The sequence below is a fragment of the Salvelinus fontinalis genome, chromosome 5, assembly GCF_029448725.1.
Source record: "Salvelinus fontinalis isolate EN_2023a chromosome 5, ASM2944872v1, whole genome shotgun sequence".
NCBI lineage: Eukaryota > Metazoa > Chordata > Actinopteri > Salmoniformes > Salmonidae > Salvelinus > Salvelinus fontinalis.
The window spans coordinates 42,016,347-42,030,544 of record NC_074669.1 but is presented as its reverse complement, the minus strand read 5'-3'; the positions used below and the strand labels follow the sequence as shown (position 1 = coordinate 42,030,544).

Sequence of the window (14,198 nt, the reverse complement as noted above, 5' to 3'; positions counted from 1 at the left end):
GGCAAGCTAGACACAACACCCTAATAACAACACGGCAAGCTAGACATAACATGGTAAGCTAGACTGATGTACCGTCAATTTTCTATGTCATTAATGAGACACATCGGAAGTCATTGCATACATTACAACATACAACTCAAATCCTAGTCACGTCGAAAGCAGACCAGGAACATTTTAATGTAAAAAAATGGAACGGTAATGCCAACGTTGCATCTTCATATGCACATAAATAAGTGGAGTAACAATCACTTCATCTAGACATTGACATCAGTGGGATGACTCCTAATGCTCAGTCAATGTTTACTGCCCTGGAGGGAGAGGCAGCATGTTTACTCTCTCGTTGGAGTTGCCCAATGCAATTACATCCGTCTCCCTGCCAGACCACAGAATCAATACTCAGCTGATAAAGTTTAGATTCTCGGAGAGCTTCATTTAGACTTTTTTGTCCTAAGGGCAGAGGGAAAATCAACTCTAGCATACTAAAAGTTTATAATTAACTCTGAATAATCATATGCCTGAAGGTGTCTGATATGGGTAAGCATTAGTGAAGGCACCACCTTCAGATAATGTGACTGGGATCTCCAGTCATGTTGCTGGCATATGCCTGTCCAATCTGAGGTCAGGGGTTGTTTCAGGACTGGACCATGAGTTGACTCACAGCCCTGAGCAAAACTGGGCCAAGCTGAGCTGGACCAGTACGTTTTGGGTTGGTACGATAGTGTGAAAAGGATGAAGTTGTCTGACCATTTGGAGTGATCCCTGTCTAACCTGTCACTCTTGTCACCCTTTCTTCCTTCCTTTTCCTCTCCTCGCAGCATCACCTGAAGAAACTGGAAGGCCGCCGTCTGGACTTCGACTACAAGAAGAAGCGTCAGGGCAAGGTGACGGACGACGAGATCAAACAGGCTCTGGAGAAGTTTGACGATACCAAGGAGATCGCTGAGCTCAGCATGTTCAACCTGTTGGAGAGTGATGTAAGGAATATGTTTCTACCGTTACTCCTACTTCCCACACAGGGTGTGTGTGTGTGTGTGTGTGTGTGTGTGTGTGTGTGTGTGTGTGTGTGTGTGTGTGTGTGTGTGTGTGTGTGTGTGTGTGTGTGTGTGTGTGTGTGTGTGATGACACATGAGCACCATGTTTTTCCTCCTGTACTGTAGGTTCAGTGTGAAGTGGTGAACTAGTTAGTAAATGCAAGTATACTGTTTACCTGTGGGTCTAAGCACTAAATATCTATATTCCTAGTAGCAGTACTAAGTAGTAGTAGTAAGCAGTAGCAAGTAGTATTAGCAGTATTAGTAGTAGGCAGGAGTAGTAAGTGGTAATAGTAGCAGCAGTGGTAGTAGTAGTCGTCATGTCTTTACACTGCGTTTTCTGTCCATCACTGAGCACATGTACACGTTTGATGTTCAATAGTTGTATTTTTTCTCAGCAAACTGTGTCTGTCTATTCTCTAGTCTCTGTCCTCTTCTCTCCCTCCCTGTCTCTAGTCCAAGTCACTTCCCCCTCTGGCCAGCTGCAACCACGGCAACGGAGGGGGTCACGATTCAAAGCTCTTGTTCTACTTCTGTCAGTGGAAGAGCATCACAGGCTGATTTTGACTCACTGTGTATTGTCTGCATGTAACACTGTGTTGTGTGGACTGGAGGTTCTTATCAAGGCAGTATCAGGGAACCTAGAGCCTCAGATATCAGATGAACAGGACTTCTATAGAGATAATTGTAATAACAGTTGAGCTCTACGTTCTATAATGGCTCCTCCACCCATCTATCGATCCATCCAGTCTTTCTTGACCACGTGTTGTCATATCAAAGTATCTGTACGTTAGTCAGTTGTCACGAACCGGCTCGTAGCCCGTAACAAGAAGGGAGACAACATGGAGCTCAAGGAATAGCAAAAATATGTTGATTAACTAAAGTAAACTAAACAAGTAACAATGGTGTGTGTAGTCAGTAGTGTAAGTGAGTGGTTGCGTGCATAAATTTCATAATGAGGGTTGTTGAAAGGTGCCAAAGCAAACAAACAAGACAGCCACAAAAATGTCACAACCAACAGTGTGTCTGCATGGAGAGAGTCTCCCCAATGAATGGGGGAGAGGTGTATTTATCCCCAGGACACACCGGAGCCCACCGACATCCTAATAAGGAAAACAAGAGCAAAGAGAAAGAATTCAGCAGACCGAGTGGGAGGGTCGTCACACAGTAAGGCGGATGTGTTCTGTGTTGACCTTGCAGTACCAAACTGTTGTTTCTGTATGTTAGCCAGACCAGTGAGTCCGGATCTATACTGTAGGACTTGGGCCACGCCGCCCATATGTAACAGTCGTCCCGTTGGGCCTTTTGTGTTTGCGTCAGCAGATTGAACAGGTGAGCCAGCTAGCCGCACTGGTCCAAGCCCAGGTGGAGTACCATCGTCAGTGTGCTGAGATCCTCACCCAGCTGCAGTCCAAGATGGAGGACCGGTCAGTATTTATAATAATATATATATCATTATATATCATTATAATCTGTGTGTCTGTCTCCATGACCGGTCAGTACCGGCTGGAGGTACGGAGGATTTTTGCGAAATTACTGAAATTTACCCAAAGTTCACAGGTTTTTTATTTTGAAAACCTGGTTGGAGAAAAACCTGGGAATGTTGGGAAAGTTTCCGGAATTCTCGCAACCCTAGTAGAGAGTACAGGGCCATACCATACCAATCGTCTTCGGATCAAGAATTGAAACCGCCTGATTATTCCTTTCCTGAATTCTCTGAGTTCGCCAGAAGTGAGATGGAATTGATCCCAATAACCCTTGACCCCAACCCTTAAGTATGCCGCAGAAATAGAATGAATAGATTCTATTAATTCTTTCAACGAGCGATGCGGCAGGGGGTGGGGGGGGGTGGGGGATTGGGATCAACACCCTCTTCACTATTTGGGCTTGTTTCTGCAATGTATTATCCATAGGATAAGGGATTCCTCCAACAAGCCCAAGAAAGAGTTCATACCTAAGCCGCGTCAGTCCTTGGACCTCTCTAGTGAAAACCACAATGGAGCCATCCAAGGATCCAGGTCCCCAGGTGAGACTCTCCCCTCCTACCATGAAGCCAGACATCTCTCTCTCTCTCTACATCACTAGGTGTTATGAAATGTAATGTTATGTAGTATTTTAAACTGTATGTAACTGTCTTATGTTGTTGGACCCCAGGATGAGTAGCTGCTGCACCCCAGGAAGAGTAGCTGCTGCCTTGGCAGGAACTAATGGGGATCCATAATAAATACAATCCATCCCTCTCTCTCTCCATCACTATCAATGTCTCTCTCTTCTCTCTCTTTTCCTTATGTCTATTTCTGTCTCTCTGTCGGTGTCTTCCCATCGTCTATCTATCTCCACATCTCTACATTCATCCATCAGGCAAATGAAAATATATACCTGTCTACTCTTTCTTCTCTTTTCCTTTCTGTTATTCCATCCAGCAACAAGGTCTCCAGGTGAGATAAGTCATCTGTCTGTTTGTCTATCTATCTGGCTGGCTGGCTGGCTAATCATCTTATCTTCACATCTCTTCATTTCTCAATCTCGTCATCTCTCATTTACATTTAAGTCATTTAGCAGACGCTCTTATCCAGAGCGACTTACATCTCTCCATAGTTTCATTTCTTCACCACTCCATCTATTCATCCATCCACTTTCCAAATGCTATAAATCACAAATGTATTTGTTCTACCTGTGTGGCTTGCTTTTTCCTCCTTTGCGTTTGAATTTCTCTCCTCTTTGCAGCAAGGTCTCCAGGTAAACCAAGAGTGAACCCTGGAGAGATACCATAATATCACTCTGTCTATTTCTACCACTGTCTTTCTGTCTGTCCGTACGTCCGTCTCCGTCCATCTGTTTGGTGATTGTCCAAGCCATCTCTTCATTGCCATAATGCACCCATCCATCCATTTATCCAACTATGTCAATTGCAGTTAAACATAAATACCTCTTCTCTTTCTCCCACATTTGCTCTCTCTCTTTCTTCATCTTTGCAGCAAGGTCTCCAGGTGAGCCTAGAGTGAATTCTGGAGAGATACGACAGAATATCTCTACTTTATCACTCTGTCTGTGTCCATATGAACGGTCTGTCTCTCGCTCTTTCCTGGACTGTCTTTCTGGCTCCAGTCTGTTTCCTGATTTCTCTCCCGTCTCTCTCTCTGTTTGTATTCCAAGTTTTTGTTGTCAGTATTCCGCTCTTTGTTTCTCTCTGTCTGCCTTTTTGTCTGTGCGTTTGTCTTTTCGATATGTTTATCAATCAATCGGCAACACAAACCAACATTTTTACGTCTTTCTCTTCTCTGACTGGCCTTGTCTCCCTTTGTCTCTGTCTTTTTTGTCTGTTAGTGTTGCACGATATACCGAAACTTCAATACTTTATCCATACTAGAACATGAAAAACGGTTCGATACAAACATTTCTGTTACTTTCGGTACTTTTGTCAAATGTCTCTCAAGGATCAAGCACGTCTATCAGCGCCGCCGACCCCTTATTCTAGCGCGCACCGTGCCTTCTCCACCTACTCACTGCTAGCCTGCACTGGGAGTTTTCAGTTCATTGTTCGCCGGTAGGGCGTCCTGCCTGCTCCCTATGGTGAATGAGATGTGAACGAGAGGCTTGTAGAATCATGACTCTTACGAGTTTTCAGTTCACTGTTCGCCAGTAGGGGGTCTTGCGTGCTCAAATTAACTAAATGAGTCGAAAGATTCAACATTTTTGACTGAACGAGTCAAATCTATTCCCCTTCCATTTGGGACTTGTTTTATTGTACTGATCAACAACATTTGCATAAAGTGGCTTCTTTAATAAAACGTGTTCTCTCTCTTTAACCAGTAATGATGTCATTCACGAGGCAAAAAAAACCAAAGTCAAATTGATTGTATAATTGATTCATTAATGGATACATGGCTGTCTCTGAAAAATGTTGACTTAAAAAAGTTAGATTGTTATGATATTGAACTGAAAGTTGCCCAACGATTGAACAGAGCAGTAGCTAAGTTTATCTTTCTGGATCAAGTGCATTCTGTGGCTTTGGCTAATATGCCTTCTTTTTTTGCCATGGTATCATTTTGATATCGAGTATTGTGATGGTATTGAGTTTTCGTGATACAGTACTAAACCTGGTATCGATGTCAAAATTCTGGTATCGTGACAACACTACTGTCTGTTCAATATGTCTATCAATCGATCACCTAAATACACATTCATTTTTATGCATTTCTCTCTTCTTTTCCTTGTCTCCCTCTCCCTCTTTCTTCCTCCTCCGTCTGCCCTCCATCCCCCTTTCAGCAAGGTCTCCAGGTAAGAGCTTTACTCCAGAGATAATCTTATCTTTCTTTTACTATAGGAATAACCCTAACTTCTATTTAAGTCGAATTTTCACTTAGTTGAATTAACTTCATTTTCGCTCATCCATTGATGTCAATTGGAGTCGAAGTGAAGATTTGACCTTGTGGAAGTTAGGATTCACCCCCATTATTCTGTCTATACCATAGACCTCTCCAGCCATACACTATAACTCTTTCTCTTCTCTTCTCTCCATCTATCCCTTTCCATCGGTCCACCGCTCAATCTCTCTTTCTCTTTCTTTCTTTCACACTCCCCATCCCTCCCTCTTACTCTCTCTCTTTCTTTCACACTCTCCCCATCCCTCCCTCTTTCTTTCTCTCTCACCATCTCTCCATCCATCACTCTCTCTCTCTCTCTCTCTCTCATTCCAGCTCCCCTAGACCAGCCATCCTGCAGGGCGCTGTATGACTTCGACCCTGAGAACGAGGGCGAGCTGGGCTTCAAGGAGGGGGACATCATCACTCTCACCAACAAGATCGACGACAACTGGTACGAGGGTATGATCCACGGCAGCTCTGGATTTTTCCCCGTCAACTACGTGGATATCCTGGTGCCCCTGCCCTAAAGTCGTTGCCACGGCAACGGCGAATCAGCAACAGCAGTTTTCCCAGGCGACAAATCCTAATCCTTGCATCCCCAGCTCCCGCCACCCCCAAACATTCCCGGAAACCCACCCTTTCACTCCGCTAAAAAGGAGATCTAACTACAATGAAGATATGATGACGAAATCGTCTGTGGCGTGATCAACAACAGCATGGTGTCACACCAACGAGTGCTAACGAAACAGACTTGAAAAAAAATATGGAAAAATAAGCAATGATGCCGTTTTGAATGCCATCGTGGACATTTACCATCAAACCAATAAAATGCTGTGGTTGTTTTTTCTTTTGTTTCCAAAAAGAGTGTTTCTCGGTTTTGTCCTCAGAAGTTTTTTTTTTCCTTCAGGAGCTTCTACAGTTCCTCAATCCTTGTCTTTCCTGGCTTCATCTAGGTTTACATTGGCTGTGTGTCTTTCAAAATGGCCGTTACTATCCTTCTCTGTACCTTGTGGAAACTTCTAGACTAGCATAATTTCCTCATCGTCACATATTGTAGGCTACTATTTCTGGGCGGTTATCTGGTCCGTTAGATCACGTTTAGGTCATGTTTCACACTTTGTTAGACACTGTAGGTCAGGCATGTTTTAGTGTTTTATCTTATCAGATTTACTTCTTCTGAGTACGTTCAAGCTAAATATATGTTATTCCCGTTTGAAAAGGGTAGCCTTCTGTTTGCATGCATGGATTGTTTCCTAGAGAGACCGTGTCCATTTCATGCTAAACAACAGATTTATGTTTATGACGGATCCCTTCACGTTTGTCTCGTAATGGTTGCGGGCTTGGTCAAAGAGGTGGTTGGTAAAGAACTTGAAACCCTCTCAATCACTGCGCTAAGGAGGGGATATCTTTTGATGTGTCTTTTCATACAGACCTAAACTGAGAGTGAGGTATGTAAGGATTCAGTGTGATTTAATCAAGGCACCATAGTTAGACCAAACTGGCCACCTATGCAGGAGGGTAGGCCTACAGCAGGGCTGAGTGGTGTCAATGGCAGATCTACTCGCTTTTCTATCCGAGGGTGTAGTTCGTTTGCGATCTACATGGTTTTGTTGGGATTCTATATCACACAAGTCCTCTGTGTGATTTAGGTATGTCTCATGATTACATCTAGTGTATTTGAGCCAATGGTTATAAATTGGTGATGAATATTTACGGAAACAAAAGACTAAATTGTGTAGTTCAATTGTTTTCTAAGTGGCGTATAAGCAAAAACTGGAACCGTTTCCATAATATAAAATCATGTTTAAAAACCTTCTCAATGTGTATTTTACCAATGACGTGGAAATATTTGTGAAAATGGTTGCTGTATTGTGCTATTTCATATAGGAGTTTACCGCTTATCGGACTTAGCCTTATTTTCTTCAACCGTTGGCGAAGTTGTTTTCACTGCATCAGAATGTCCTTTAAGTCAGATAGACAAATAACACTATATTGAAGACTATAAGTCATGGAATCTGATAGGACTAGCTTTAGCTGACAATGCTCACGGACAAATACTGTATTACGAGGCCAATGGAATACACAAGCAATGCTGTCTCAATCAGAAAAGGGAACATTTTATAAAAAGTGAAAACGGTGGCATATTTAATTCAAGGATACTAACATCAATAACCAGATGCAAATTCCCCTACCCCTTTGTATCTTACACTTTGTCTAGATGTTGTCAGGCAATCTAGGCAACTTCTCTCTGTCAGGAGTCTAGGTCTGAAATAACCCATTCATACTGTATGTGTACCTCTTACTGGTCCATACTGTGTGTCTGTTTACTGAAGGGTCATGGGATCCTTAGTCCCTGGTTGATTGTCCTTCCCTTGTCATATCCCAGGAATGAATGGCCGCACATGTAACAATACACAATATAAGGTACCAAAGCAACAGACTGTTGCATATAATCATCATCATTTGGTGGGAACAAGTGTGTATTAATATGCATGTGTGAGTTGGAAATGTGTTTTTTTGCATATCCCACTCCCCCTGAAACACCCCGGGAGAGTGGGGTCACGGCCAGAGTCTACTAAAGCAATTGGATACTACTGTACACTCAACTCTGGCCTCTGGATCTGTCTAGGTTTTCCTCAGCATTTTGAGGACTTCATTCACAGTGGTTTTCCCTTCTGCAAATCCAATGTGAAACTGTATGTGTGTAACAGACAGGGCAATAAGTGTTTCACCTATTTATCATTGTTGTGTGACTGGGTGGGTGTGGTTTGGTTGGGCCAAGGTTGGTATGTTTTTTGTGAAGGGAGAAGGGGTCGTATGCGCCACAGGTGATGTGGTCTACTGTGGTTTGTATTTATGAAGTGTACATTTCAATTTTTTCTGTCAGTATTATTTTTCCTTCATTGAAATCCTCTTGGGTGTATATTTGATAAAGGACCGATACAGTATAGCGCAATGATACTATTGTTGAAGCTGAACCAACCGAAAACCCATCTATAGCGTTATTTTTTTTTAAAGGGAAGCACAACTTGAAACGGTCTCGTTTGTTGGCAGAATAAGCAGATTCGGCTTGGAACTGGCTGTGCGTTCAAGTTTTTTTAAAGGCTATATATTTCCTTAATTTTCTTTTCTCTATCTTTTTTTAAACAATTATCGTGTGTATCTTTGCCCTCAATGAGGACTGTACAGCTTTTCAGTGATTTTGTTTTCACCGTGTGTGTGTGTGTGTGTAGTAGCGCATCTACGGTATCGTATTTTATTTTTGTAACTGTGATAAAGTACATGCATATATATACAGTAATTATATAGAACTATTGTGATGGGAGGGATCATTTGTGCTGCAGACAATTGTCGTTTTTGGATTCTTCGTTTGTTTTGGTTTCATCCCTTGCACCGGATTACAAGACAATATGCTTGATGTTAAAAATGACAAAAATATCTCAATGTAATTTATTCAAATAAACAACAAGGTTAGAATTGTTTGTTGTTGTTGTCTCTCTGTTGAGAAGGAGAAGTTGGTCTGGAAGGAACGTCTCTTTCTATAGAAGATCTGAAGGATATTCTCCTCCAATGCGTTTTGAGAAGGCGGCAACGAGAGAGGATCTCTTGTAAGAAAGACCTTGAGAAAGATCAATAACAATTGCAACCTCCACTAGTGCCGCCAGGTGGTGCGGTGATGGTCCAATTCTGGGGAAAGCGTCATGAAGAGGATATAGCTGTGGCCAAGGCCTCACACATACTTTAACAGCTGATTACCACTAGATGGTGCAGACAACCATCAAAATGATGCACAGATTTGACTTATGGTGTTATTGTGCGTGTGTGTGCGTAAAAAGTGGGTGGCGACTTGGTGGAGTAAAGCTGTTACAGAATAGGCAGGGATGGGCAAAAAAATACAATTACAAAATACCATAAAGATCAATGTATCAACATAAACTACAAATTACTTGTATTTTGAAATCAAATACATTTGCAAGAAGCTGGCCCGAACAGCATCAACATTCTCAGTAACGGTTACAGAAACGTTTTACTATGACTGTGATGTTGTTGATTTACCTTAATGCACTGATTGTAAGTCACTCTGGATAAGAGTGTCTGCTAAATGACAAATGTATATATGAAAATGAACAACAAAGCACACTGGGTATTATTATTGGCCTTGTTTCAGGGTCATGTCTAGAAGGGATACAGTTTAACCTAATTCTCCCAACCTGCTAGTTAATTATCCTAACCTGTTGCATAAAGTTTCCTAAACCTGCTACGAATTAGTCAATTTTGACAAAAGCTATATCATGTCTAGACAAACCTTGTTTTGGGGCCGTAGCCATTATAATACTGATTTGTCAATTTTTCCATAGACATTAATATTTAGTTAATTTAGCAGACGCTCTTATCACACCATAGTGCCATCAGACTTCTGATATCAATGCAGGGTGAAAGGGGGCCACAAAATGGTACAGAAAATTATTTTGTTACAAAATATATTGGAGTTCAGACCAGTATAATACAAATGACTAAATACTCAGAAGTAATTGAAATAGTGCACATCTCTGCTTACAGGTGGTAGTTACACATGGGTTGCGACCTGCACGTTTGCCAGTTTGAATCGCGATTGCAACTTGTTTTCCAACCTTACTTCTAATGTATTAACTTTGGGGCCAATTCCGATTTAGGAAATGTACGTCATTCTACCGCACTTCTCGGTAGTTGGTGTCCAGACTTATCTAATGCAGATGCCACGAGCTTTGGAGGTGTGGTTCCCTTGCGCGCTCCCACTTGCTGGCCAACATATTTTCTATTGGTGCTTTCATTCAATAAGGGTTTTCAGTACATTTATCTTAAATACGGTGTACCTTTAATTAGAATGTTGTTGACAGACTCACTAGAATACATTGAGAGAACGGGTTCTGAATATATGGATCAATGAAAGAAAGCCATCTAAATATATATGTTGTTTCAGCACCAACTGGTAGATTTAAAAATACTCTGGTCTTGTAGATTATTTAGGCACATTTTATGGTTTTGGAATGGACCTATTAATCATAAAACGTAACGTTATGGAGAGACTTTACGCACTAAATATATTGATACATCAAAAATACAGTGGTTTGATTCATCCTGAAAGTTGTCATATTCAAGTTCAAACCCTGACATATTGGAAGGTGGAAAGTGTACAATCAGGTTTGAACAATAAATATATAAATCTACTCTAATCCTCACTAATCATGGAACTCTACGACAACAGTCCAGTCGTCGTGAACCGTGCGCCAGATTCCAGGTTAAACCTGCTACGTGTGGTCTGAGTTCCATAATGATTCAAATAGGCTACTTGTCCCAAGTTATCGCACAATGTTATCCTAATATGATCCACTAATGCTAACGACCCTCTGGGACAACTACATGGGCTTGAGGAAAGAAAAGTAAACGGAAATGGAATGATGCAAAATGTAGGCTACAAATGGAAGAAAACTAACACTAAAATGACAGTTATAAATGTACGTGGGTATTACTGATGGTGGCTCCCGATAGTGGCTAATATTTAACATGATACAAATTGTAAACTAAAACGGAGAAGATCCCGGCCATATAATTCAAACATTCTAAAGCACATACATCAACTCAGCAGGTTCAGCCCTCCAGAAACCTTTACCTTGGGTCTCCAAATATCATACACGCAAATTTTGAGCGCAGGCAATGAAAATTCGGAATAACAGCACAGCTATTCATAGCCTACTTCACTGTGGAAAAAGTGCCGCAATACATGTCATGTTGATATGATTTTCAGTTTGCTTCCATATGACTGGTTTCACATTAGTCTACAGGGATCATAAGGAAAAATTCTCTAAAACAATTGCTATGTGTATTTACAATCCCCTTTTCCAAATGGATTTCTCATTTACTAGCTTATAAATGTATAAATTACAGTGCATGGAGAATGCTGTTATTTCTATAGGGAAAAATAAAGTAGATGCTTTTTCCATTTGGAACCGGCAGGATCGCCCGACCTTATTCATGGTTTCCTCAAATCTAAAGGTGGTGGAATTAAGGCCTAGATTCAATCAGATCAAGCGTTGACTGACGATAGCAGAAACCATAGTTCAAGGTCAGAAAAGGCATAGAGAAAAAACTGCATAAAAAGGCAATTTATTTCCATTTTCCCGCTTAAATCAGTTTGAAAACGTCCTTTTTCTAACTTTGAACAATCAATCAATCAAATGTATTTATAAAGCCCTTTTTTATATCAGCCGATGTCACAAAGTGCTGTACAGAAACCCAGCCTAAAACTCCAAACAGCAAGCACTGCAGATGTTGAAGCATGGTGGCTAGGAAAAACTCCCTAGAAAGGCCAGTCCAGGCTCTGGCCAGTCCTCTTCTGGCTGTGCAGGGTGGAGATTATAACAGAACATGGCCAAGATGTCCAAACATTCATAAAGGACCAGCAGGATCAGAAAATAATAATCACAGTGGTTGTAGAGGGTGCAACAGGTCAGTACCTCAGAAGTAAATGTCAGTTGGCTTTTCATAGCCTCTCATTCAGAGTTAGAGACAGCATGTGCGGTAGAGAGAGAGTCCAAAACAGCAGGTCCGGGACAAGGTAGCACATCCAGTGAACAGGTCAGGGTTCCATAGCCGCAGGCAGAACAGTTGAAACTGGAGCAGCAGCATGACCAGGTGGACTGGGGACAGCAAGGAGTCATCAGGACAGGTAGTCCTGAGCCATGGTCCGAGGGCTCAGGTCCTCTGAGAAAAGAGAGAGAGAAGGAGAGAAAGAGAGAGATAAAGAAAGAGAGAGAATTAGAGGGAAGCATACTTAAATTCATACAGGACACCGGATAAGACAGGAGAAATACTCCAGATATAACAGACCTACCCTAGCCCCCCGACACATAAACTATTGCAGCATAAATACTGGAGGCTGAGACCGGAGGGGTCAGGAGACACTGTGGCCCTGTCCGATACCCCCGGACAGAGTCAAACAGGCAGGATATAACCCCACCTACTTTGCCAAAGCACAGCCCCCACACCACTAGAGAGATATCTTCAACCACCAACCTACTACCCATACTACTATACTCTGCCTTGAGACAAGGCAGAGTATAGCCCACGAAGATCTCCCCCACGGTCGAACCCGGACAGGAAGATCACGTCAGTGACTCAACCCACTCAAGTGACACACCCCTCCTAGGGATGGCATGGAAGAGCACCAGTAAGCCAGTGACTCAGCCCCCGTAATAGGGTTAGAGGCAGAGAGTCCCAGTGGAGAGAGGGGAACCGGTCAAGCAGAGACAGCAAGGGCGGTTCGTCGCTCCAGTGCCTTTCCGTTCACCTTCACACCCCTGGGCCAGACTACACTCAATCATAGGACCTACTGAAGAGATGAGTCTTCAATAAAGACTTAAAGGTCGAGACCGAGTCTGCGTCTCTCACATGGAGAGGCAGACCATTCCATAAAAATTGAGCTCTATAGGAGAAAGCAGTGCCTCCAGCTGTTTGCTTAGAAATTCAAGGGACAAAAAGCAGGCCTGCATCTTGTGACCGTAGCATACGTGTAGGTATGTACGGCAGGACCAAATCGTAAAGATAGGTAGGAGCAAGCCCATGTAATGCTTTATAGGTTAATAGTTAAAACCTTGAAATCAGCCCTAGCCTTAACAGGAAGCCAGTGTAGAGAGGCTAGCACTGGAGTAATATGATGAAATGTTTTGGTTGGTTCTAGTCAAGATTCTTGCAGCTATGTTTAGTGCTAATTTAAGTTTATTTAGTGCTTTATCCGGCTAGCCAGAAAGCAGAGCATTGCAGTAGTCTAATCTAGAAATTACAAAAGCATGGATGAATTTTTCTGCATAATATTTGGACAGAAAGTTTCTGATTTTTGCAACGTTACGTGGATGGAAAAAAGCTGCCCTTGAAACAGTCTTGAGATGTTCGTCAAAAGAGATATCAGGGTCCAGAGTAACGCCAAGGTCCTTCACAGTTTTATTTGAGACGACTGTACAATCATCAAGATTAATTGTCAGATCCAACAGAAGATATCTTTGTTTCTTGGGACCTAAAACTAGTATCTCTGTTTTGTTCGAGTTTAAAATTAAAACATTTGCCGCCATCCACTTCCTTATGTCTGAAACACAGGCTTCCAGGGAGGGAAATTTTGGGGCTTCAGCATGTTTCATAGAAATGTACAGCTGTGTATCGTCCACATAGCAGTGAAAGTTAACATTATGTTTTCGAATGACATCATCAAGAGGTAAAATATATAGTGTAAACAATAGTGGTCCTAAAACGGAACCTTGAGGGACACCGAAATGTACAGTTGATTTGTCAGAGGACAAACCATCCACAGAGAGAAACTGATGTCTTTCCAACAGATCAGATCTAAACCAGGGCAGAACTTGTCCGTGTAGACCAATTTGGGTTCCAATCTCTCCCAAAAATGTGGTCATCGATGGTATCAAAAGCAGCACTAAGGTCTAGGAGCACGAGGACAGACGCATTAGCCTTGGACTAATGCCATTAAAAGGTCATTTACCTTTTTCATTTACCTGAGTGCAGTCTCAGTGCTATAATGGGGTCTAAAACCAGGCTGAAGTGTTTCTTATACATTGTTTGTCTTCAGGAAGGCAGTGAGTTGCTGTGCAACAGCTTTTTCTAAAATGTTTGAGAGGAATGGGAAATTCGATATAGGCCAATAGTTTTTTATTTTTTCTGGGGCAAGGTTTGGCTTTTTCAAGAGGCTTTATTACTGCCACTTTTAGTGAGTTTGGTACACATCCGGTGGATAGGGAGCCGTTTATTATGTTCA

General features: G+C 42.1%; 1 protein-coding gene across 1 annotated transcript in view; it reads left to right on the top strand.

The window, feature by feature from the left end:
• The window catches only part of sh3gl2a (SH3 domain containing GRB2 like 2a, endophilin A1), a gene marked incomplete in the record, with an annotated part of 696,881 nt that extends 688,003 nt beyond the window's left edge, over positions 1-8,878 (top strand). Inside the window, 8 exon segments of the mRNA XM_055923487.1 lie at positions 816-974; positions 2,352-2,458; positions 2,945-3,057; positions 3,455-3,469; positions 3,759-3,770; positions 4,010-4,021; positions 5,301-5,312; positions 5,732-8,878. Coding sequence (XP_055779462.1) covers positions 816-974; positions 2,352-2,458; positions 2,945-3,057; positions 3,455-3,469; positions 3,759-3,770; positions 4,010-4,021; positions 5,301-5,312; positions 5,732-5,925 — 624 coding nt within the window.
• Between the last annotated feature and the right edge of the window lie 5,320 nt (positions 8,879-14,198).